Here is a 26,737-nt window from a genome sequence, read left to right on the forward strand (position 1 = left end):
GCTATTCTGTATCGCTGTGAAAATGAATTATTTTCGAGGAAATGGGGAAGGCAATATTGCCGCGTTTCAGTTACAATAGGGCCGCCATTAACATCTGCATCCGTTGCGGTCTATTTGTCGTCGCGCGATTGCACGGATCCCTTTATAGCGCGTATTACCAGGCCAGAAGGCGAGGGTGTCCTTGCCCCAGTTTCACGAATAGGGGGGGTGCCATTTCTGGGGTGAGAACTAGATATGCTGGCGGTGGTAATAAGGGCGATGCAGGGGAAATTTGGTCCTCTGTCCTTCCTCTTTCCCCTCCGCCATCTCTCAGTATGCAACGTATGTATCGCAGCGTTTCCAATATTCCGCCAAGTCTGACTTGCTTTCGCAAGGAATATTTTGTTCTGTTCTGAATGAAGCGAGCGATCTTCGTTCGATCTATCGAACGAACCTACCGAGCGCTTGTGTATTCACTTGCATTTGCAAATTCTGTTGAATTATTCCTGATACTGAGGTACTTTATTAAGGAACGACTTTATTTAATTAACTACATCAAAATTTATTCGATATAAATTTAAAAATTTTTAGTTGATAAAAATTTACAAAAAGAATTTGTTCTGAAATTTCAAGATTTATAATTTAATATTATTCAAAATTATTTTGCATACATATCTTTTTTTTTTTTAAATAATTTTAATATAACTATTAAATAATTTAATAAATATTTATTATAAGCATTCAAATAAATAATAATTTGATTATCATATTATAAAATAAAATACTGTCATACTATTTTAACAAATGTATGTATATAGATATATGTATTTATATATTTAATGAATAGTTTATGAAATATTTTATGTTTATATTCAGAATGACTAAAGAAATCAATAATCATAACCGTGTACCTGTTTCAAAATTTTATACAATTTTTGTCTAAAATATTTCTCCGTAATTTTCACGTTTTTTCGAGATATTTGCTTGCGACATTTATAGGTCACCCTGTATATTTATGGGAAATCACTATTCTTTTTTTTTTTTTTTATTCATTTCAAAAGAATCTTGTTAGATATTCAATACAAACATCTATCGCTCTAAAATATTAACATACCTAAAAACATTCAAGCGTGATGTTACATCAGTTGCGACGTAAGCTATAATGCTGGCTCACAGGTAATTTCTGGTATTCTGTTTATGTTAAGTGGTATAGTAGCATAAGTTTTGAAAAATGGGAAAACCGAGCTATATATCGAACACCAAGCCCGGGGAATGTCACATTTCTTTTTTCGACGGAGCTTCCGCTCACAATACGTGCGGTTCCATAGAATGGCGGGATTACATGCCCTTTCCGCAGTGTCGCCGTTGCGCTCGAGCGCGATGCGGTGTGGCATTGTTACATTGTGCGCGCGCGCGCGCGCGCGCGATCGGATACACCGTTTCTTGTTGTCGTCGGGAGAATTTCAGTGCACATGCCGCCGCGATCCCACGGTCAATAAAGATCGTAGGATCGTCGGACAGCTGCCGGACGACTGGCCGATGGCGAGATAGAAATCTGACGCCGATTTCGTCGGACGTGCGGCACGTGACGTATCGTGCATTTCTCCGCCCCCGCGTGACCTATGCGTCCCGGGCGGGGGGGGGGAGGGGGAGGGATGCTCGCTTTATCGAGCTTGTCGATCATCGATTGCGCACGCCCGAATATCGATCGCCACGGAGCAATACAGACCTCCGGGTTTTCCGCCGAGTAAGTAAACCCAGATTGGATAAGATCTCGAAGATGCTCGAATTTTAAATGAAAATCGAAAACGCCGTTTCCCGCTCGAAGTCGATAACAATTAAGCGAAAATTAGAAGACTAGTTCGGGAAATATAGAAAAAAAAAAAAGATTAAAACAATTAAGGGGAACAATATAAGAGAAATAGATTTCCAAAAATTTTCACTGGTAAATAAATTCAGATTTGTAATAGCCAGAGATACTCGATTTTATGTGAAAATTGAAAATACTGTTACCGCTCGAAATCGATAACAATTAAGAGAAAATTAGAACTAGTTTGGAAGTAGTTTGAAAATTTGAAAACAGAGGGAAGTATCTAAAAAAAAAAAATTGAAACAATTGAGAGGAATTTTTGGAACAATTGAATAAAAATATTGAAAATACTCGTGTGAACGTTAGCTAGAATAATTAGCTATTAATAATTTATAAAGTTATTAAAGAGTGTTTGTGTTGAGTAAAGTCCTTCTTGGTAATAGACTGATAAATATAGAGTATTTTAAGAGACTTTTATTTTTTCGTAAGACACTTGAGAAGATAATTAATCAAGCTTTGTATTATAAGATATCTGGCGTACAGTTACTGAGAATATACTCACCTGGTATGCAAGCGTATTTTAATGAGATTCCACCTGGACTCCAAGAATGCGCTCCTGGATGATCGATGGTCGCATTGTAGCGACAATGTTTCTGGCCGGAGCATCTGAATTACAAAAGATCATAAAATAAATAAATATGATAGATTTATTTCTTAAAAAAAAAATATGAAATAATCGGAAAGACGTTTAATTATTCTTCCATTATCTTTCCTGCTAAGATGCCTTTTGAAACCTGTCTCAATGTACTTGTATGTACTTTACTTGTACATATTGAGATAGGTAACTTAAAAGTATCTTAATTTCCTTTATTCCTGCATGAATAAATTGCAATTTATGTAAAGTTTTCGGATTACTATCGATTGTCCAACAGCCGCCAATTAAATAAGCGGCGTTGGTCATTAGGGGCTGTGAACGCGCTGACAAAAGCAGCCCCCGGGTTCTTTTGGGGGGAGGATGGAATTTAGGGGAGGGGCTGCGATTGTTGCTGCGCGATCTTTGTTGCTCGCGCTTGAAAGCAGGAGTGAATAATGAACGAGGGTGGATTTTCACCCCTTTTAAGAGGCCTCGCCTGCCCCACCCTGCTACGTCAACCTCTTCTCGTCGATTTTATCGGTCTCTGGGCGGAAATAAAAGGGAAATAACATTTCACCCACGCTTGCTCTTGCGAGGGATCTCTTTGAATTTTTTAGACTTGCCGGCGGCGGATTCTCAAATTGAAACTTGTGATTCTACGCTCGATCGTATCTCTTAGGCAATGATAAATCGTTCTGTTTGGCGATAAAATTTGTAAAGTTCGAATTTTCTAGAAAATTACAATGCCCTACAAGAAAAATAATTCAATTAATTACTTTAATTAAAATTTAACGAAACTCGAATGAATAAACAACACGTGTGTTCAAGTTTGCATTAAAATAATTGTAAGAGAAATACATGCGAATATTATTAAACTTTAATTACGAAAAAGATACGCTTTTTGTATTAAAGCAATTATGTTCTTCCATTAACATTATTATTAAATTATCATTTTAATGTTCATTACTTTTAAATCAGTAATAATTCGAGCAGCTTTGTATATTTTATACTTTCGCGCAAGTAGAAAAAGAAGAAAAGTAAGTATTACAATCTGGATTTCTGGAAAAAGAGAGGTACCATTTTCTCGCAAAAATGATTAATGCGATGATAATTTCAGCGATGTAAAATTTGCATCCCTCGGCACTGCTATCCCCTATTTGCGGAATTCTCGGAGCGTGATGCTGTGTAAACGTACGGGGGAAACCATTTAGCGGAGATCATTTCTCCTTCAGTGATCATTTAACGCACGTTCCAAGGGGCAGAGGAGAACGTGGGCAATTATTGCTCCAGGAATGCTTCTACCCTTGCACATCAAACGTCGAGATTTTACTCTCTCGACCCCCTCGATGGTTCCCGAGTGCGCTACAAGCAGCGAGTAAAAACGACGTACTTATATCAGAGGGTGGCAAGAGTGTCTCGATCGAGTAGCTGTCTTAATTACATTTTCGTAATAATGAAACTTTTCATGGATCATATTTCTGAAACATTTTAACATTCTTTGATTCTGCCTTTCATGTTGTCGTCCTTTTCATTCTCGCTTAACTATTTCAATTGTTATTATTAATTATCTTGATCATATTTATGTTGATAAATTTTATTTTTAATAGGAAAATTTTTGTTTATATTAATATATTACGCATAAAATATTATTTCTTCCTAAAATTTTATTATTCAATATTATTTATAGATTAATATTAATTATAAAATGTAAAGCAAAACAAAACAGTCTCTAATCTTTTTTTATAGAAACAGAACTCTTAACCAGAGAACCAAGGAAACTTTAATCGTTTGTTTCAATGTTATTCTGCCGAACGTAGTATATTTATAGCTTTAGTAGCAGTTTATTACAATGTTTGTAGTCGGCAGTAAACGGAATAAGAATCATTTTTTTAGAGCTGCGGTCTCAAACTTGAGCCGTAACCGAACACTGTCTTGTGTTATCGAATACTTGTGTCAGGAATGGAAGTCCGATATCGTCGGCGAGGACTATGAAAATACTATTTCTAGCCGACGAATTGTCGATAGAATCGGCAATAAAATTACTTTTACTCGAAATCATGGACGCAATTGAAGAATCTGATACGATGAGTTGATCTGAGCTGACGTAAATTGTTTTTTAAAGTTACAAGAAAACTAATTTAAAGATATATACTTCCTTTTAGTATCAAGTATTAAATAAACATTTACATAATGCATTTAATAAATTTTTCTATTGTTTCCCTTATCTTTAAAATTGTTTAATAATTCTGAAAAAATGAGATGTTAGGTTATCAATTTATTTTATTGTTATTTGCAAATGAATAGAATCAATTTACCTTTTATTCAAAGATGATCTGATATCGACGATGTCTCCCTGGTCGTCTTCGTCGTCGAAAATATAATTTCCTTTGAGCTCTTTCATATTTGTCCACCGTCGTGTGCTACCTTTGTTCTTCCACATTTTGAGTTGCTCGAAACTTTTTGAATCTTTTTGGCAGAATTCCGTATGATTCGCACGGTATTCCGCCTCCAGAATAAAGATGAATGCTTTCAATGACCTGCGGGAATGATATTTTTACGAATAATGTAACATTCTAATTAAATAAGCAGATTTCAATAAAAAAAACTTCAGTCGATGAGAATTAAGTTGATTTTTTATTGCTCATTGCTTTTAAATCTTTTGATGTCAGATTTGGTATCTATTGTTTACTTATAGATATTTGCACATCAATATTTTAAAACGTTCCCAAAATACGAAATTAAATAGAAAGCTTAAATGTCATGTAAATAAGTTTAAGGCTTCCTTTGAATTTCGGAAGTTTTAATGCGCATTAATAAATCATATTTATTAAGTTTACGGTAGAAGGTACGCGCGTAATATTGAATAAGCTAGAAAGAGACGAGATATTTAAAAATCGTAAATAAAGATAGACTTTAAAATACTTCGATAAGTAAATATTATAAATCTTTATAAATGAATAAACATACGATGTAGGCCACACACACACACACACACACACACACACACACACACACACACACACACACACACACACAAAATACACAAAATGTTTATTTCCTTTCGACAAGGTTGAAAATGAGTGAAAAAAATACAAGTTCTTGAAAAATACATATGTTCTTGAAAGTTTTTCTTAAACGCAACGATAAAAAGGCCACCGACGAACCTGCACGTCAATCGGAGCAATCCGTGAGAGCATCTCTGCTCTTGGATCACCTCCATGTATCCTCCGTGCACCTTCACAGCCTTCAGAATTCTGCCGAAAGGCGCCTGGGTGGTGGCGATGATCCTGGACGAGATACTGGCAGCGAATGTCATAAGCAGCAGCACCAGGAGACTCGTCAGGGTCGTCGCTGCCGGCCACGCCATGATGGTTGATCATCACAGTTGATCTGAAAGTTTCCTCGCGAGTCTTGTCTCCAAGAAGGGATTAAAATTAGCCCTCGAGTGCCCACGCGTTCTGATAAGCGAAATCTCTTCAGAAGGTAGACGTTCCACTTTCGTTTCGCCTCTTCAGGTTCTCCCACGGCCACTCGAATCGCAGCTCCGCTGCCCGGAGGTCGACGACCCTTTACCTCCCCCCTCCCCCCCCTTCTCCCGAGAATTCGGTCCGATATCACCCTTTTGCGCCCCGCATAATCGTTTGTAAGGTCTGAAATATAAATACCTTGTATTATACCTACGGACATTTTCAAATACTTCTGAAAATAAAATTCTGCCTTTTATATCACTTTTAATGAGCTTTAAAAGTTGAATTTTCTTGCTAGATAGAAGATAATCAAGTTTTAACAAGATAATTGAAATTCGTTTGTTTAATTGAAAAGTGAAAATTTGCTCGCGAACATTCCTGAAACTATCTCGAGTAAAGACTCGTCTAAATGCAAAATGGTTTTGATTGTTTGAATGCTGAAATATGTACTGAAAAGAGGATAAGAGCGTATTCATCGGTATTATTAGAGCTGGATTACTTTGCGAGGCTTTCCGTTGAATGCGTCGAATTCTTAAGGTAGACCGAGCTGAAAAATTGCAACTGGATGAATAGGAATGCTGGAGGAAAGTGATGGAACGAGGGAAGATGAACTAAGAATCTCGCGAAAAATTGAGAGAAAAAAGAAAAAAAACTTTTGAAACTATGCCATGGACGAAAAAAAAAAAAAATGTCAAGTATCACGTTGCTTTGCAATATAATAAGCTTGTTCCTTCATGCGAGTCGTGCTTATCTCGCGTAGCAAGAATATACACAGGATACACAGAATTTTTAAATGCTAGCTACAACCCTTCTCTCACCCTTCATATGCCTTTTTCATATAAAAATTCGTCTAAGATAATTGTACGGTAGAAATTTTAAAATCCACATTAGAATAAATCACATTATTAAAATCACATTAGAATGTTAAATAAAGAATTTAATAGCATATGACAACGACGAAGAAACGAGGAAGAACTTTATAAATAACTTTATAAAACTATAATAAAGAAATGTTTGACATACATAAAAATACTTTTGTTAAATAAAATTGTTAATTATATTGCAAAAAGTCTACTAGAATTTGTTTATAATATAAATATAACCTTCGCCGGTTTTAAAATTAGCAATTTAAAGTTTCGCTGACGAAGAAATCTCGGTTGACACTCACCCTCGATTCCTGAGAATAAACCAAAGTTCCGGTGTTCGGTGTTCACGTCGGTGCGCTCGTCCGTCTCGGGATCGTTCTGCGAATGTCTATTCCGCCTCGATCCAACTATTCTTCTTTCGATCGTCCTCCTCCTTATTTTCGGCCGCCAACCGACCTCTTAATTTTTCCTCGGCGATGGCGCGTTTGTTGGTAGAAGCAAAGTGGCCCCGTCGCGATCAATCGGCCACGGCCAAGTTTCCAGGCGTAGTCATCGGCGAAGACAACGGCGGCAACACGGTTTCCCGGTGACGCCTCAAGGACGGGGATTAGAATAGTACAGATAAACACTTTCGTATTTAGGCACTCGTGGATGACGAAACTCGGCGCTCTCAATTCGCCATTCGGAGGAGTTACCTAATGTGCCAGATAATCGTTGATTAATCGCACTCGTCGGATCAACTCGATTTGCCAGTGGCTGAATTATTTTTTATGCATTTCCTTGTTGAGTGATGATTGATAAACATCGGATAGCTGATAAATTGATTTTTACTCTACTAGGTACTGGAGATGCGTCGGTCGACTAATTCTAATTAACATTTATTACATCCACAGCTGTGTCCGATTAATTCTGGTCAATAGGTATTGTATTGGGTTTGCCACTTAATTGGCTGTGGTTAAATGCGATAGGTGTTGGCAACACGAATGTGCATGAATTTTGATTAAATATATTGGATATATTGATTGCATAATTTTGAAATCGATATTAGATTGAGAAAATGTTAACTCAAATGTCATTAGGTATTTGTATGTGAGATTTTTCAATTCTATCTTGATATTTGTTTTTTTTTTTTTTTTTTTTATTAACAATTGTACTTTTTATTAGTCTTTTATTAATCTGGATTCTTTACTTTAATCTAATTAATTATAATTAATTAATTAATCATTTGAAAGCTTGATGTAAAGAAGTACGTTTCAAACAGCTTTCATTTTTCAAAGAATATATATGATAATAATGTTTATTAAAAAAAAAAAGATTTACTTCTTCAAATTTACTTTTTTTGTTAACAGCAATTTACACAATATAATGTTCATTTTGTTTGACTTTCAAGCATTTTAATAATGTACAAAAAGGCAACAGCTTTGTAAAACTATGTTATGCCATTCGAGACATATAATATCTTGATCAACTTTCTGAAGAATTTTCAGAAATATCTAAAAGATTCTTAAATCTTTTATCAAGCATTCTCACATCACACAAGTATTTATCAAAAGAATAACATCACTTTTTTGAATACTACGATTGGTACACTTAAGAAAAGTTCTAATTCTTCTCTTAAGAATACAATAATTCACTTACGTACATTCCACTTATATAAATAAACATATTCAAAAGTTTGTTCAAATGAAACACCTTCGTTTGAAACACGCCTTCAAATATCCAATATTGTAGATGACTTGAAAATGATAAAAGTATCATCACAACTAAAATGTACACTGTATTTGGTTACTGGTACACTTGACTTGATATCGCTTGATATTCTAGATTTTACAATCTATCTAAAAAAAGTGTTCCCCCCCTCGACACTGTACTAAACGGCGCGTTTGCTGGTCCCCGTTTTTAATATCCACCGGGCACGTAGTTCGTAAATCCCGGCAGACACCCGCTCGTGTCGGTGATTCGTTGACGTATGCCGCACCAAGTCGCTTGATGTCGGCCAGCCTGATGACGCCTGCTGCTGCTACTGCTGCTGCTGTTGCTGTTACTCCGTAGGCATTGATAGACAGTCTAAGCCGTGAATTCCGCGCCAGCCAGTCAGCGAGCAAGCGAACGAACGAACGACCGGCCCGGAAGCGGTCGGTGGTAGTTTCGGGGGGGGGAGAGGGGGGGGGGGAGGGAAGCTACCCTATTACAGGAACCTCTCAGGGGTCCGCGCGGTACCCTCGTGCGGTGTAGATTCGTACCCTCGTGCCACGGGCGCTGGTTTTCGCGCTCTGCCCCCTCGTTCGATCCGCTCGTCTCTCTGACGACGCCATGCCGGTTTTCTTTCTTCTTCAACGACGACGTCGATCCCGGCCAGCTGAAGCGGGCAGCTGAGAATTTTGGGCTCTTCGCGAGGATTAAGGCATAAGACAAATAAAATCAATGATAGATAGATCAACGTGATGGAAAAACAATGCGAGTAACAAGTCCGTAGATAATGAATGACGCGATTGTACGTGGTAATTTAATTACCGTCCACGTTTGCAATCTTACTTAGTTAAAAAAAAAAATGTTATTAGTTTGCGTGTATATTTAAAATTTAAAGAAAAATTCATACCATCCATTTTTAATAGTCTGATTAGTGTTGTAAAGATAGTTTTTTTTTGTTTTAAATAATAAATGAATCTTTCAAAAATTAAATTAACGTACTTAAATTGCAACTGTAAAATAACAAAAACATAAAGTAATTTAATTCACAATTCCGAGTTTTCGAGTAGCTGAAGCTTAGGTGGAAAACTTATTATCCTCTATAAATTTATTATGCTGTCGATGAAAATTTTACGGAGAATCTATTTCAAATCCCCTATCTGCGATCATCAAAAGAAATTAATAAATTTTTCGGGGAATTAGATTTATTCTCCTATTCGCTGTGTTCGTTAGTGTCCTCCTCCATCTTGCGAATTCTATTGTTCGGATTCAGAGAGATCTAGCTAGCATCGATCCTATTGTGACCGGCACGCGTATGCTCGTGAACGTGCATCTGCGTGACAGGCTCTATCTCGTTTCGGATGTACACCGGTTGTCATCGATCCTTATTCGAGTCCCTGAATCGAGAAAGGCGCTCCCGAGTGCCTTGAGATCGTTCTTAGTGAGAAGGATCGAAAATCGTGACACGCAAGAAAGCATCTGGCTGCCCGTTAACACGAGTGCCATCATCGTTCACAGTTCGTCACATTTCTTTAGGGATTTTAGAAAGAAAAAGAATTCTATTTTATTGATGATCCATCATGATCTAAAATACATAACGTGTAATTTTAAAATTCAAACAAATTAAAATAATATTCTGTATTTGTCTGAAGTGAGTCTATAAATCATCTCAAATGGTGGTCTTTGCACTAGAGGCAAATAATAAATTTTTATAACGGGATTATATAATTGGATTTTTATAACAATTTCGATAAATGCGAAACCACGAACGTACGAATCGATCGGCCCTCGATATCGAGAAACCCTTGCAACCCGTGTTGTTGAAAAAATTAGATCGACATGTGCGGCCAGTCACGGCTCGTTAAATTCACAAACTCAATGGAAGCTTAGTCAAATTGCATTTCTAATTTCCTCGTTTCATTTCTCTCTCTGCACGCTCGACGAAACGCGCTCGACACTTTTATCCGTTTCACCCCAAGAGGATTTTATCGATCAAACGCGATCGTATTTTCTCCTTTCCAGAAATCAATAATAAAAGATTCTCGCATGAAAGCTAAAAGTTCTAAATATTCTATAAAGTTCTGTAAAAGGTGCATTTAAATAAGATATTGAAACTAATTTAATCTAATTTATAATTATAATATTTGCAATTTTAATTCAGTTTATGATTATTCTATTATAATTTGACAATTTTATTTATAATATAAAAAGTTTCAATTTGCAATTAAAGAAGAATTTTGCTCTGAAATATGTGTCTGCAGATGTGGTTTGTGGCAATTTGCAATCCTCACGCGATTTTTAACAGAATTAGGTCCACCCGTTTTCCGTAAGGGGACTACCCGATCTTCCGATCGATCAGCTGAGAGTTACGTATCCTGTTCATATAAACTGTGAAGAAAGATTTATTTGTGTGAACTGCTATTCTCGGTGTCTTCGCGAGCCAACTCGTGCGCACTCCGCTTTTATTATTTCCAATAAGAACCGATCTCTATTTTTGACAAATATTTATTTTACTTCACTCCCTGAAGCTCAGAAATTCGTTCAAAAATCTATATGTATCCATTTTCTTTATATCTTGTTAAATATATTTATTTATAGAGTTTTAATATAGTTTTAATATTTATTTATAGAGTTTTTCACATTTCTACATGCGGATTTAGAGTGATCAATTGTATCTTCATCTCGATATAAAATATCAAAATAATTATTAACAAACAATTAAAATAAAAAATAATTGTTCTCAAGAATATGAAAATAGATGACTGGCTTCTATCATATTACTATTTATTTCCCACTTTTATCACATTTTTTTTTATAATCCTGAGTAATATGCGAAATAAATCGAATCGAAAAAAATTAATGTTCCGCTTTATTTTACTTCTGCAAGGCATCGCCACTTGTTGAAGAAATCAGCCGGGTAATTCGGACGGAACGACTCTTGATACAATTTTAGTGCGATCGATGGTTACTGGTCGGTGTTTTATGGTGCGTGCAAAATATAGCAGAGCGCGCGGGAACTTCGGCTTTCTTCAGTACAGCTTTCTTCTTTCTTATGTCAAAACGCTACATTTTCTAAATCCCACGTCGGGCAAACAATGAAAACAAGCTTTGCGGCTCTTGTTCTGCGAAGCAAAGCAAACGCGCCTCGGAATTCATGAAGCACGAAAAAAAAATTTCAATGCGAAGCAGATCCTCGTTTTATTTGCTTTTTCTTGGAGAATATGAGAAAGTGATACCAAAGATTTTGTGTGCAAATAAATCAACCGAAGTAACGGTGATAAATATTTTAGATTTGTGAGACAGCTTTGATAGTAAAAAAATTAAGTTAATTGGAGTTACTAAAAATTAAAATCATTTATTTAGGAAACAAATCTGTGTACGGTAATGTTGGAAAATATTTTTAAACAACAGTGGGCTTTTTTTAACGTATTGAGATCTTTAGACGCAACTTTTGTTATAATTAATACTATTATAATTATTACGAATTATAAGAATTATTTTAGAAGCATTTCATTTTCTGAATTCATATAATAATTACTTTTACTGATAAATAATAAAGTTTAACAAGTTCATATTTTTCAACTAAATTAATGACTTGTAAAATTAATACAGTTTCGTTAAAAATCGCATAAGTAAAAAATTATATTAAAATTTTAGTTGTATTAAAATTAATTTAATTTAAATTATATTAATTTTAAAAAGCATTATAATAAAGTGTCAAACTTTGTAAAAATTAAATTACTTTAAATGATAGAACAGAATAAAACGGTGTGAAATAAAAGATTTTAAATTAAAAAAATTAAAAAAAAAATTAAATTAAAAAGTTAATACGTTCAAAAAAGCTAATTAAAGTTAATTCTTTTAAATTTAATTAGTTTAAAAGTTAAGAAGTTTATCATTCAATTTCTAACTAATAAAAACTAATCACTATCCAACTTTGATATAAAGAATAAAAATAACTGAAACAATTAATTAATTTATCATGTTTTACTCTCCAAGTAAGTTAAATACTCAGCAATTAATTCATAACGCTATTTAAATATAAATAATGACATTCGAATTAAGAAGAATAATAAAAAACACTCTTTCGAGAGGGGTGGATCAAAACGAAAGACAGACGAAATCTGTTCCCCGTGGTGAACGTTTTATTCAATCATTATTAATAATAATCGTCATCATCGTAGTAATAATAATCACCATAATCATCATAATGATAAGAACAATAATGATAATGGCAGCGCGCGCTCGCACCATGCCATGCCGTGTGTCGTGAGCTCCATGTGTCATAATCGCCTCCTTATGTGGCTCTATGTGGTGGCTCACGTACGTGTACGTGTACGTGTACGTGTACATGTGAATCGATTCACCTTACGTCCTCTCTTCTTTGCAACAACACCTCCCTCGAGGCGAACCGACGAGTTATCCAATTAACGCAATTTTAGCGCGTTGATCTCGATTTTGATCCGTGCGTGACTCCTTGTGACTGTCCTTTAGTTTGTGTGCTTGTGTGTGAATGTGAGTGTATATGTGTGTGTGTGTGTGTGTGTGTGTGTGTGTGTGTGTGTGTCAGAGATATACAAGTTTCGATTGCAAAAGAGATGATCTATGAGACGCGCATGAACGAGCTCTTGCGTATATGTACAATAATAAATTACAATTATAATTACACCATTTTTGAGTGTCGGAGTTTTTAACGGAGGGATTACGCGCTATTATTACGTCACGTCGATGCATCGCATTGTAGATAGCATTTATTATTAACGAAGCCATTGTCTGTTTCTCGACGCACACATCTGTTTTCATTGTTGCCATGTTCACCATGGATGGATTCTCGAGCCTGATGGTTCTACAAACCTTTTCATTGGCCATTGTATTAAATTATCTGATTATTTATTTACCTGCGACGAAGTTAGTATTTTATGTGTCGTACACACGGCAAGAAAGAACAGTTTTTGCTAGCAAATCTAAAAGTTTCACCAGATCTAAAAAGTAATTTTGTTGGGTCTTCAAAATTATTAAATACGACAAATTGCTTGCTTGCTGGAGCCAAAAAAATTTTGCAGTATTATTACAATGCTTAAATGTTCCACATAATAATTTTGATAGTTAAACAAGATTATTTTTTAGATCTATATCTAACCGCGCAAATTTTTACATTTGTCAACAAAATTGTTCTCCCCGTGTGCGATAAACTTTTTGAATTTGTATTAATTAATTACAAGAGAGAAAATTTTTAGAAAACTTGAAAACTTTTCTTATTCCATAGCCAGGCAGCACGTTTAAGAAGCTTGTCGTATAGCAAGTGAAATTAGTGAGATATTTAAAACAGCTGCAGCTTTAGAAAGAAGAAAACAGAAAATAATACGACAGCGTCTTCGGAGAATTAAAATTTTCATCGCACGATTAATTTAACCAATGTTCCTTTCTTTTATATTTATGTTAATTGCAAAAAAGACTGAATACGTTGATAATAAAATACGATAAAGGAAATAAACTCGTGTGACGTGATTATAACGCGTATCCCTATTTTTAGTTCCTTTTTTTCGCATACTTACTCTCCCCCTCTCTCTCTCTCTCTCTCTCTTTCTATTTCAATTGATAAGTAAATAGGAGCTAGGAGCTTACGCGAGACTTTGCTTGGTTAGTTGTTGCTCTGTTGTTGCTTAATTAAATTTTTTCGGTTTTATACTCGGTTTCGGTTCTTATATTTCGGACGACATGACGACGCGCCACGTGAGATACCCTTGTTTCTTCGAGATCTTCTTTTTTTTTTATTCTTTGTACGTGGAGTACGAGCTTATGCGTTAAACCGGGATCGGGGCTTTGTGTGTCGAAGAAAGATTGTTATCCCACAAAAGAGAATGAAACTAATGAGATTATAAAATTTGTTTTATGTAACTTGACTCTTCTCTTCGGAAAAGTGACTCCCACGATTTAAAATCTGAACGTAATTGTACTCTTTCATCGAAAGCGAGGAAGAGTCAGGAAAATTAGGTCTCACTCGCTCTTAAGAAAAGGATGTCGATTAAGGAAGATTAAGAGCTCACTCGGGACTCGGGATTTGGAGCGTAGTGGTTAATCAGTGCGGAACCAAAAAAAAAAAAAAAATCGCGCACCTTCGCGGGTTGAAAATAATAACACGTGCGTGCTTTCGCGTGCGAAAGTAAGCACGTGTGTCGTGACGTCAAAATTAGAGAATTACCAACACTGACTTGCTCAATTAATTATTCGATTCGATTCGCTTATGTCCCCGTGGACGTTTTTCTCTTCACGTCGCGCCGCTTAAATAATATCATATCGATATGATCTTATTGAGAGAAGAAAAGGGAAACGGAATGAGTAGATCTAGCATGATTATTAAGACTGCGTTATTACGATCATCCTTTTAAGCGTTTAACCGAGTGTCTCTGCGATTTGTTTTCTCTCGGAAGGCGGGAAATGGATCGGGGTTGTGTGTCAGGTGTGTCTCACGATTTTCGATTCTTTATTCCTCTCGCGCTGTAACACGTTTCCCCGATAGTTTTCGATTTTTTTTTTAAAAGCGATAAGGCATTGTCGGATATGTCAGCTGAGATCTTGGAAACATTTCTGGGATTTCTGCGGTAACATCGAAAGCTTTACAAAAATATCTCATCTTATTTTATCTGCCAAGTCCCCGTCTCGTAGTACATCTCTCCCTCGTCGCTTTTCGAAATCCACGAAATCTACCCCCCCCCCCCCCTCCCCTCGTCCTTTCTCGTCCTTCGAGTCTTTCTGGCGCTTCGATTCTTTCGACGATTTTTCGCCGATCTGACGCACGACAAATTTTCCCTCTTTCCTCTCGTTTCCCGAGGAGGAAACGGGAGAAACGCAAACGGTGGTCTCTCCCGCCGTTTTCGTCTCTAGCTAGCTCATCCCGCTCTTCGTTTCATTTCTCTCTCGATACTTTTCTACTTTTTCTTTCGCCGCGACATAGTAGATTAAAGCGACTTATCGTGCTCCCGTGCGCGCTACAAAAGAATAGCGAAGAAAAGAGATTTCAAATGTGCTGTCCGGGAAATCCTTCTCAGTTCTCAGTGTCCCCTCCACTTGTTCTCCTTCTTCCGCGCAATACATGACGATGTAGATGTTGAAGCCGCCGTTGTCGTTGATGAATGTGGATTAAGCGCAAAACTTTTTGGCACATTTGCATTGAAATCTTAAGGCAATTAAATCCTTGCGATGTGATAATGTGCGTTTAAATAGATAGATTCTTCTTCAATGAGATCTTCAAAAAGTTAATTATAAATCCTTTTGTCACTCTGTGATAATTTCAAACAAATAATTTTAACGCAAACTCTTATATTAAATTTTATTATGGTTTTTAATAAAAAGTTGGAAAATTGAAAAATTAAAATGAATATTTCTGAGCTTCTGTCTCTATTTAAATAACAATTTAAAAAAATATTGGCCATTAATGCTGCTCAATCAATGGAATGAAAATGTGTATTTTTATGTGTATATTTATGGGAATAAAATTTATGAGTAAAGACGAATATTTTATATACGTTTATAAACAATATCCACCGTACCGTATCACAGTAGCCAGGAATTAATTGCCCGGATAATACGGATTAAATGTTTCTTTCTTCGCTCGCTTGTGGCTCGATTTGGCATTCATACAACAGCACAATTGTTCGCACGCGTATATTCTACAGTTTTTAACAGTTTTTTTTCCTTTGTTTTAATCGCGGCAAAATCGCGGACGATCGAGTCGAGTTCGTTTCACAGATTGCGTGACTAGCGTATTAAAATAGTCGCGGTATGCTTGTCATTTATACGCGCTACTCAATTCCTGTTCTATTTCTATGTCGCTTACCTATACGAAGATAATTAACTTAACGAATTTTATATATCTTCGGAATTTTGTTTTAGAAACGGGCATATTGCATGTATTTGCATGTAACGCGTAATATTTATCGAAATCATGCTTACGCGCAAGAACGGGATGCACTTGTCGACTAGTAGTTTTTACTACTCGCAGGAAATGAATTTTCAATAGGTTTTTTTTTTTTGATCCGAGGAAAAAGAACAATTCTTGCTTTTCTGGACATTATCAATAATCCAGACAATTGCGAAGAAGAAAGGACAGGAAGTGAATTGAAGTTTTGTTGGTGTAAAAATCTGTAAATATTTGAAAAATCTGCGAACAGGAAACACGACGAGCTGGAATTAAAATTGAGAAAATTTAAAAATTTTTCTCTACCTTCTACGTGAACGTCTTTTTCCCGGAATCAAAGATTCCTCGTTTTCCTCGAGATCCTAATTGTGCAGGATCCTCCGCGATTTCCCGTTTGAAATTCGAACTCGATCAGGCCCTTACTATGCGTATGCATCTCTAAGCTTATATAGTTTTCTCTTCGAAAATACCGCCTTTTTATTATTTTTTTATATTTTCCTTTTTTATCTTTAAATTATTCCTCTTTCGGCGAGACGCTTGACGCCCAGTAGTTAGGTACGATTTGCAATTCCACTACGGTAATTTTTTCATACCATAATACTTATATGTACATGTATAAATAATGTATGTGTACCCATAGTGTGTACGTGAGTAATATACTTTTTTTTTAAGCCTCAACAACGTTCGCAACGTAACAAGTCGACGCCATAGTCTCGATCTCGGTCAAGATCGTCGTTAATTCCGCCTCGATGACGATCATCGACGCACTTCGGCCATACTCGACAGACTCAAAAAAATATTATCATTAACCCTTCCTCAGGCCACGCTATATTTGTCGCGTACACGAGAATGAATCTCCGAAATTATATCTTTCTGAATATTTCTTAAACTTCGATTCTTTTCAATCTAATAATTAGCTTATATCACAGACTTGGTTAGAGGATAAACTAGAGAAAGATGATGAGAATTTTCAGATATCGTTGGCAAAATCGACCACCACTTTGGCAGATTGATTTCTGCAAAAAATTGAAGAATTAAATATTACTTTTTCTTCGATTCCAAGTATCTTATTGTGGAATTTGATACGTTAAGGTAATTGAATTAAGTTGAAAAAAATTGCGTGTGAGTATATTCGTTCGCGAGTATATCGCGTGCCCGAGGGATTAAAATCTTCTAACACACAACTGACAACGCAATAAACAATCAACGCGTAACGTCCTAGTGACGTCTGATCAACGTCTATCAACTACGTCAACGTTAATCTATACAGTAACATTTAACAGACTATTAAGCGGTATTAGGCGCGATTTCGAGGACGACACCTAATCACTCGAATTAACGAAAATCTTGATCAACGAAACTGCACCCGAAAGGTAGAGGGAAGTTGTCTAGATATATGTCAATTAAAACTACGCATCCGATACTCGACTCCCAAAATAAAAAAAAAATACAATAATGAAAAGAGCAAAACCGTGTCATTAAAAAATTGTAAATTTTAGACAATGATTTTTTTTTTTTTTTTTTCCCAAGAGAAAAGCTTCTTAAGTATGACAAAATTCTTACGTTATTTTCTTTGTACAAATTTCATTTATTTGTTTCTACATATTTAATTACACACTTTTGCAATTCAATTCAATTTAATCCGCATTCTTGCGCATTCTTCCCTCTATTATTTAATTCTATGCAATTTAATTCTGATTAAAATTTGCGCGTTTACAAAGGGCGTTTCCGGAGTTCGTTGAGAAAGTTTCTCTGAAATGAGCTTTCGGATACAAACACTTATCCTTCTACCTTTCGGATACAAACACCACCCGTAACTCTCATAAGTTAATCAACGGCGGCGTGATTAATCTGCGCTCGAGCCGACGCGGTCTCGCGCCGTCGAAATTCGGATTTCACGCGAATATAATATCTGTGTTGAACGTGGGTATGTATCTGCGAATGTGTCTGTGAGGTAATCGTTCACGCAACTACACCATGTGTGAGCACCTGGGTAGGGTCCGCCCTGCTCTCGTTGCATTTCGCCGAATTTATTCTCTCGTCCCTCGTCCCTCTCTCGTCGAATCGCGATCCCTTATCGATTAGTAGCTTTATTATAGTATTTATTATAGTAGTACGTAAACGACTTGCGTTAGTTAGTTTGGCACATTGCGCGACCCTTTTTTTCATTTTCGTTTTCTCCCCGTTTTTTTCTCACCGTGAAGTAACCGTGTCGACGCAGAGACGGTGTTAAAAAATAAAATATATATATACGATCCTCTCTCTCTCTTCCTCTCTCGTCGCTTCATCCCCAACAGTCCTCTCCGAGGGATGGTGGCATTCGTTGCGTTCGCGTGGTTCGTGACGATGATCGCGCAATTAATTTGATGAACAGTTCGAGAGATTGAGACCGGCGGTTTGCCAGGAAACATCCGAGTGTACCGAGTGTACCCGGCAAAGTGTACGGCTATTTGCTTCCTATCGAACTGCGTCTGTTACAAGAATATGTACAGCGGTATATATATATATTGTATATATACAGTAGAGTAACTTCCTCACGAGCGGTCCCGTGCTGATTCGCGGATTTCGCGGGTGACCGCCGGCCGGTCGAGGGGAGGAAAGTTCGAGTGGGTGCGACTTTGGCTACTTCGGCACGGGAGACCAGGAACCTTTCTATCGATCTTCTCTTGTTTCCTCGCTAACGCGCTTTTCGCGTTTGGAGTCTTTTCGCGTTGTGTCTTTTCGAGAGCTAGAATCAGGAATCTGGCAACGCCGGCCCGGAATCTCTCGCCTCCCCCCCCCCCCCCCCTCCCAATCGTCCTCGCCCCCTTCGTGTTTGCAAAATGTTGTTTCGTTCAGCGGGTGAAGTGAAGTTCCCACCACCAAGGCCAGGTTAATCAATTAGCGGCTGACCGACGGCTCGGCCGTCCGAGTCGAGAACTCGAGGGGAAAATATTCGTCCCTTCGAGGCTGTTCGAAATCCAAAGTCGGATCTTCTGGGAGTCGGACGATCCGGACGGTTTGGTCTCTCTCGATCGGATTCTTCAACGGCGGCGACGCTCGAGCTGGATCACCGCCGGCCGAGCTTTGGTCAGGTTGGGCTATGGTGGTTCCGGCTCGGAGGTGGGAGATTCCTGCTACGCTTCCAGGAAAATCAGCGCCGTCGGCTTCGGTTCCAGGTTGCTCTTCTTCGCTTCCACCACCAGAAACTCGATCTCGTTTCGGTCGCGACGCGCGAACGACTCCGCGATCAATCGTGCGACCTCTTGATGATGAAGTCCTGCAAATAATCGAGAAATTAATCGTCGCTCAAAAACAGAGAAGAAATTCAGCATTTATTCCTCGATTCGACATTGATTATCACTGCTTAAAAAAACTGTTTTTTTTTTTTTTTTTTTTTTCTTCAAAAAGTCTAATTATTTTTGTACGGAATTGAATTTATTGTCAATTTCTTTTTACGACGATTAAATTGGTTCAATTCTAAAATATTTTATTCTTTGATACTTGATTTCTTAGAATCAGTAAATCGGAATTATTGGAATAAAATGTGTAAAATATTTTGCATAGATTACATTTTGATTTTGCTAGCGTTACCTTCGACTTTTTGACCGTCGACCTCGAGGATGAGCTGTCCGACTTCGAGGCCGCCTGCCTCGTAAGCTGCTCCATTGTCCTGCAACGAATTACCGCACGCGTTACTCACGTTTATAGGATAATATTGTTTATGCCATCGTAAATGGCATCGGCGATAAATTCGCCCGACGCATATTAATCGCGCGTTTCGGAGTGGAGTCAAGCTTCATTTTAATTAGACGCTTGGCATCGTAAGTGGCGTAACATAAAAAATATATTTTGTCATAATGCATCTCATTAAGGAAATGTTAATTAGCATCATTAGCGTTCTCCGTTCCATGCCTATAAGATGCCACATAAACAAGATTTGTATTTCTCATCTTGAGATAAGATATGCGATACTTTTCTTTGCGATAATTTTCAAGGTTGAATATCTAAGGATGGTATTCAGTTGTTAATTAACGAGATTACTTGAAATAAGCTCAAAAAATATAAACACTTTATTGATTTACATTTTGATAAAGCGAATATATTTACATTTTGACATAGCGAATATAATTATGTCAAATATTACTATGCCCGTAATTATTAACTTTATACATCGCTTGACTCTAATGACTTTCTAAAACAACACTACTAACTTTACTCTCTAACTTTGAAGTTTTCCCCGGTCTCGTTTTAATTTCCGTCTAATCTAATCCAGTAATCTGTGCGACTTTACTGTAATCTCCATCCCTATGTATGTACATCCCTTAGTTTTATTTTTGCACCACAGCACGGAGCATTCTCTAGCTTCGCTCTAGCTTCCCTTTAATCCAATCTTCCCTCTCAATTCTAACTTTGGCCCAACATGCCCCAGCTTCAATTTCCCTTCTAATCCAGTGTTTGCCTGGCTTCAATTTATCCTCTCCAGCAGCCAGCAACGTCGAAACGGAAACACTCACGTGTATGTTGATGATCCGGGGCAGTGGATGCTTGGTGTTGGCGCCGCCCTCGATGGCGATGCCCAGAATCGACTTGGTCTTTTTCACGGTGATCCGCAGGTTACCCTGATGATCGGGCACCACCAGAGCGCCGTCCTCCTCTCGCCGCTCCGACATCTCGCTGCGGGCCAGCCGCTGCACGCTGTGATGCCGCCGCGGCGGGCCACCCGCGGTCCCACCCACGGCGATCCCGCTGCCGGTGCCACCCTCCTCCAACAGCTGTGCCTCCTGCATGTCGAAGCTCCGCGAGAGCTTGTGCGCGAGCTCCTGGAACGGGCACAACTTGCATTCGAATGGCGGTAGTCGAGCATCCGGCCTCTTCTCCGGGCCATCACGCCGGATACGCACCAGCAACCGGAAGCCACGTTGTTTAAATACGCTTTGCGCATATTTACATTATATTTATATTTGAAAATAAAAACTCATAAAACATATCGTAAGTACAGATAAAATCCACAATTGCGTGAATTACATGAATTATAAAAATCTTAAGATTCTCGATTTTCTCTATTTATTATATATAATTTCAAATATGACAAATATAGTATTACGAAAGCTAAATTGTAATCAAAAGGATTATAATCAGGATTTGAATCAGAGATAAATTTAAGTAATGTGTAATTGAGTAAAAATAAAGAACTGTGCCTACATCATAGGCGCATTATAATCAAATTCCGAGTTTGGCCTAAATCCTGAAAGTTTGTTTAATTGCTTTAATTGGCTTTTAATTGCAAAAATAATATTATAATGTTAGACAATTATACTTATTATTTTAATTGTTCTTTTAATGTCAAGAAAAAAAAAAGGACTATAATTTTGCTTAATGAATTAAATTAGACGTAGTTGCTGTCGCGTATCCGAAAATTCATCTCGATGCATACATACACACACGCACGATAGCACATAAGAGCTAAAAAAATGAGCTTATGCTAGCGTATTCGCGTGCACGCTGCAGTGGAAGAGCGTTCTGGTAGTCTTCACGCAGCTTCCGGTTTACGAAATATAAATATCATACAATATCTGCAAAAGAGACTCGTAGTAATTCTCCTGTTATAACAATTTCAACAAAGCACATTTCTCCATTAGAAGAAATTAATTCCGATGTAAAATGCGAAAGTATACTAATTTGGAAGCTGATAGAGAAAAGTATGTTTGAAACAGATATATATATATTTTTTAAGTGCATTCCATCTACATATATATATATATATATATATATATATATATATATATATATATGTGTGTATGTATCCTTTCAATACTTTCTCATCTCGCATGCCTTATCTAGCATGCTAAAAATATTAAATTAAATTAAATAGAAATAACAAAGAAGGAAAAAAAAATATTTTTTTTAAATTAAAATAGAATAAAATATTTATTTTTCGTTATTTTATCTCGAAATGGCAAGTTCTTGAAGAAGGTATCTCAATGATAGCGAGATATTTCAACGGAAATTCAATTAGAGGAATTTCAATTAGAAAAACTTGTACTTTTCTCATTCTCTGATTTCAATAGAAAATATTTAATAATAGAGAAACGGAGGGGAGATTTTGCTACTGAAATAACAAAATTCTTTAGCTATCTCGTTTTCTTTGCATTCGATTCGATTCCATTGTTCCATTCCGCTTTTCCTTGCGTGCAATATTACGTCACCTATGTGCATGTGTATGTGAATTATATGTGCTGAGATATGCGAACATATAATGTACACATACGTAAAATTACGGCTATATATATATATGTTTTTATGTATATAATATATAGATCACAAGAATATATATCAAAAAATCGAGTCACATGCTTGCATTGATGGCAGGCTGGTAGCAGTTGAGTGTTGGTGGTGCTCGGAGAGAGAGAGAGAGAGAGAGAGAGAGAGAGAGAGAGAGAGAGAGAGAGAGAGAGAGAGAGAGAGAGAGAGAGAGAGAAATAGAAAAAAGAGAGTGGTGGTTGGTTGTGGTGTGGTGGCGGTGGTGTTGTCGTTATCACAACTAATTGCCGCTAGATTTGTTGCCGTCAGCACCGATTTTGTGCGACCGGCTTATCGTCGTTCGAGTACGCAGCAAAAATCGGCACATCGATGGCAAGAGACGTTTCCAATCATCGCGATATACCATCGCCGTAGTAACGATGATATTGGCTAACCAACAAATTGTGCAGTTTATCATTAGCACGGCTAATTCTGAAAAAAAAAAAAAAACTAACGACGCCGCTAAGAAAACAGTTATCGGGCCTTTTCTATCGCGCGGCTTAAAAATTGTCCCGTCGAAAACACCAGGAGAGATTGAATTGATAGAAGAGAAAAAATCTATGTACAATAAAAATAGAAAGTATACATTGTCGTCGAGATGCGAAGGTATATATATATATATATATATATATATATATATAAAAAAAATAAGCCGTACGTATCACACGATTTTTCACATAATTGCAATATATTGAATTGGTAGAAAATAATTAAATTCTATTACATGCTATAGGATGTAATAGAAAAGACCCCAATTATTTGTTTTGTGCTATTTACGAGATCTTTTTAAACTACCACTTGACACTCATGCAGCTGGATCGAAATGATTGAAATATTCGTTTCATAATAAATTATTATGCTATATATATCGTTATTTGTACGAATCCCTTCGGTCCCTTTATTTCAGTTGAGAAAAAAAAATTTCTCAACAAATTACATATATAGAAGGCACATATATTAATTCTCCTACTAAATTAAAGCTCAATTAACACTATAGGGAGGTCATATTATTCAACTTTAATTAAGGCAAGGTGCTAAATTAGGGAAAGTATTTTACACTCTTGTTGGATCGAAACGTAGACTAATATATTCTAGTTGGTTAATTGATCTGCGAAAGTAATTAATTTTTAGCACTTCTTATCGGTCATTTAAGTTGTCGAGTTCACTGGCGGAAGGCGCGAAAATCGAGTTAATTAGATCGGCTTGTTTTCTCAAGAGAAACGTAAAGCGAGAATAGTGAAAGTGTGTCCACGCGATGCGCAACGAGATACGCGGATACACGCGCGTGCCCACGCACGCACGCGCGCACGCACGCACGCGCGCACGCGCGCACGCATGGCGGGACAATGAATCTTGTTCTTCCCACGCGACGATTTGCTCGGTTTTTCCGTCCACACGAAAGTTTCTCTTTCTGCTTGACACATCCACTCACGATTTTCGAGCTTGAACAAGAAAACTTATCTTATTCTTCTCTTATAAAAATCTTTCATTCGTCATTTCACATCATTTATCATCCGACAGGTTTCGCGAATTAAATCAAATTGAGTCAAATTGGACTTTTCATCAAATGCACCTGGATAAAAACAACTTTCTCCCGCGCTTTGACAATATTTTCCTTTTCTTCAAATTTAAATTTCGATTTAAATTTAAATTTCGATTTCTTTCGTAAATTTATTCTGTGAAAGCCGTAGACATAATAGTATTAACGAGCTAAGACTACTTTGGTATCTCTAGCTCTTCAATTAGGGAATAATTAGAATCTTCGAACTGAAAAACTATATCTCGTGAGGCTACTATTTTGCTAAATTAATTCTGGTTTTTATGAGTAAAGTGGTGGTGCATGCCAAGACATCTATGTGAATATTTAGCGCATATACATCCCCGTGCCCGTGTACATACGTGTATATATAGAATGTCTCACCTAATCAAGTTTCAATTAAAGATGAATTCTGAAGATGAATTCTATTGGCAATTGTTCATTTAAACTTGAAACTTTGCAATAAGGGAAAATTATTTTAGCAGCTAAGCGTTACTTCATAAAATTTTTATTAAAAAAAAAAAAAAAAAAAAAAAAAAGAAACAAATTAAAACAACAAGTCGTAATTTTAAATAATGATAATAATTTTTATTATTAAATATATAATTTTTATTTAAATTTAAGAATACAATTATATTTTCTTCTTCTCTTCTCAGATGTAAACTTGCGAGTAGAGTATTCCGTTCAATAATTTACCTCTTCTATTCCAACGCGTTTAATTGTCATTTTCATATTTTTTTTTTTTATTTTTCCTTAAAAAGAAATTCTCGCGAGAGAAAAGCTGACTTCAAGAACCGTTATGCCGGCGATGAAAATCGACACGAAGGAAGATGAGACGCTCTGTGTATATACGTATATAATTGTAAAATAGTGATCGTGCTAGAGTATAAGGACAAATCGTAAAAAAGTAGCATGTGCAAGACATCTAAGATAAAAAACACGTACAACACCTAACGCTATGTCGACTAAACTCGCTAGCTCTAGGAGCACAAGGATACTTGATAATAATTGTTAATAATGATTGTGAGAGAGAAAAAGAGAGGGAGAGAGTGAGAGGGGGAGAGAAAGAGAGAGAGAGAGAGAGAGAGAGAGAGAGAGAGAGAGAGAGAGAAATCTAATTAGGAAGAGACCTCATGCCGAAGGGAGCAGACGTTTCCGGTGGCTCTCGAATCGCACCGCCGCGCAATTTCCGTCGCGTCGCGTTTACCTGTGCTGGTTTTACTGTTTTTTACAGTCCCGTTTAGTCCCATCGTAAGCGATAATTTGCCGTAAACATTTTGCATTCCGCGATATTGCACAACAATTATTCATAAGAGAAGCTAAATAAAATTTATTTTGATAATCGCAATTTTCAACAATAATATTTTATCTTTATACAATATTTTTATTTACCGTAACCAAGTACCGTAACCATCCGTTAATCGCATCTCATCCGCAGAAGCCTCTTGGTAGGTTTGTCACAAATTTTTTTCTACGAGCTCTTTTTACTATTTATTTATTTCTTTTTTTTTTTTTCCACGTGAGCCGGATATTTCAAGCGCAATCGACGCAACCGCGAACCTCGCCGGAAGTTTACGGTATCCCGTTGTTTCACCATAATACGATTTTTATTACGAGACTTTACTGCCGCACTGCAGTCCCTTCCTTCCTCAGTTATTTTCTCTTTCGTCTTGCTGTAATTATATTTTGCTGTAACTCACAATTTGATTGTGAGCGCGACTATTCGTGCGGAAAGAGAAGTAACTTCGCCGGGAAATGTAGCTTGATAATTTCACATAAAGTAAATTTCATTTCATTCATATACGTAATATAACGGTAAGTAACGGTAAAGGTAAAAACTTTTAGAAATATTAGACTTTACGAAATATATATTTTATATATAAGAAAACCGATATTACGGTCAGTCTTGGCGCTTAGTTTTTTTTTATTTGACAGCAAATCATGTATCACACAATTATCATCATTTTTACGAATAGAGTGGCGCAAAATATTCAGAAATAATTTACGATTACTAATTATCATCTTATCTATCCTGTTATGATGTCACACAGCGTTGAAGTACGTTTAGCAACTGAGATGAACTCGATTACGATTTCGCTTCGCATTGTGATTTTTCGCGATGCGAAGCGAAATCGTAATCGAGTTCATCAGATGCTATCGAGATTTCCGGCGAGGTCCGAATAGAACGATTCTTCATGTTTTCTCGCTCTCTGACACGAAAATCGTCGTTCGTTGCACCGATTGCATTTACCTCCCTCTCGAGAGGAGGCATAATCGATTATTGAACGTCGCATTCACGTCCTAATCTTTTTACAAGGGCGTCCATAAAAGGTGAGTCGATGATAAACTTATTCTCAAAAGTTTTTAAAGCAGAATTGATCATTAAAATCAATATTTTATGTTAAAACTAAGATCAAGAAAATTAAAAACGAAATATGAAATCTCATATACTAAAACAAAACGAAAGTAATCGAAACAAAGTAGAATTATAATAAAAATTATTATTATTAAAAAATTTATCACTAGATAAAAAAGTGTATATCAAATAAAAAAAA

General features: G+C 36.6%; 2 protein-coding genes across 10 annotated transcripts in view; both read right to left on the minus strand.

Moving 5' to 3' along the window:
* The window catches only part of LOC105424067 (uncharacterized), a 42,705-nt gene extending 30,273 nt beyond the window's left edge, over positions 1–12,432 (minus strand). Inside the window, exons 1-4 of one of the 3 annotated variants that reach the window (XM_089083718.1) lie at positions 7,059–7,853; positions 5,588–6,073; positions 4,739–4,960; positions 2,352–2,455 (exon numbers count right to left, since the gene is read on the minus strand). In XM_089083718.1, coding sequence (XP_088939844.1) covers positions 2,352–2,455; positions 4,739–4,960; positions 5,588–5,790 — 529 coding nt within the window. In that variant the 5' untranslated portion in view covers positions 5,791–6,073; positions 7,059–7,853. Of the gene's footprint in view, positions 1–2,351; positions 2,456–4,738; positions 4,961–5,587; positions 6,074–7,058 lie in introns of all 3 variants that reach the window. The other 2 variants (XM_089083720.1, XM_089083719.1) reach the window with 2 other exon arrangements.
* Positions 12,433–12,568: 136 nt separating this feature from the next.
* dysc (whirlin protein dyschronic) overlaps positions 12,569–26,737 on the minus strand; it is a 78,889-nt gene continuing 64,720 nt past the window's right edge. For all 7 annotated transcript variants that reach the window (XM_089083712.1, XM_089083711.1, XM_089083710.1 and 4 more), the window contains 3 exons: positions 20,860–21,165; positions 19,937–20,015; positions 12,569–19,622 (listed from right to left, as the gene is read on the minus strand). In XM_089083712.1, coding sequence (XP_088939838.1) covers positions 19,480–19,622; positions 19,937–20,015; positions 20,860–21,165 — 528 coding nt within the window. In that variant the 3' untranslated portion in view covers positions 12,569–19,479. The remainder of the gene's footprint in view (positions 19,623–19,936; positions 20,016–20,859; positions 21,166–26,737) is intronic.

Source organism: Pogonomyrmex barbatus, unplaced genomic scaffold (assembly GCF_055798465.1).
Source record: "Pogonomyrmex barbatus isolate J1 unplaced genomic scaffold, ASM5579846v1 scaffold8, whole genome shotgun sequence".
In the NCBI taxonomy this organism is placed as follows: domain Eukaryota; kingdom Metazoa; phylum Arthropoda; class Insecta; order Hymenoptera; family Formicidae; genus Pogonomyrmex; species Pogonomyrmex barbatus.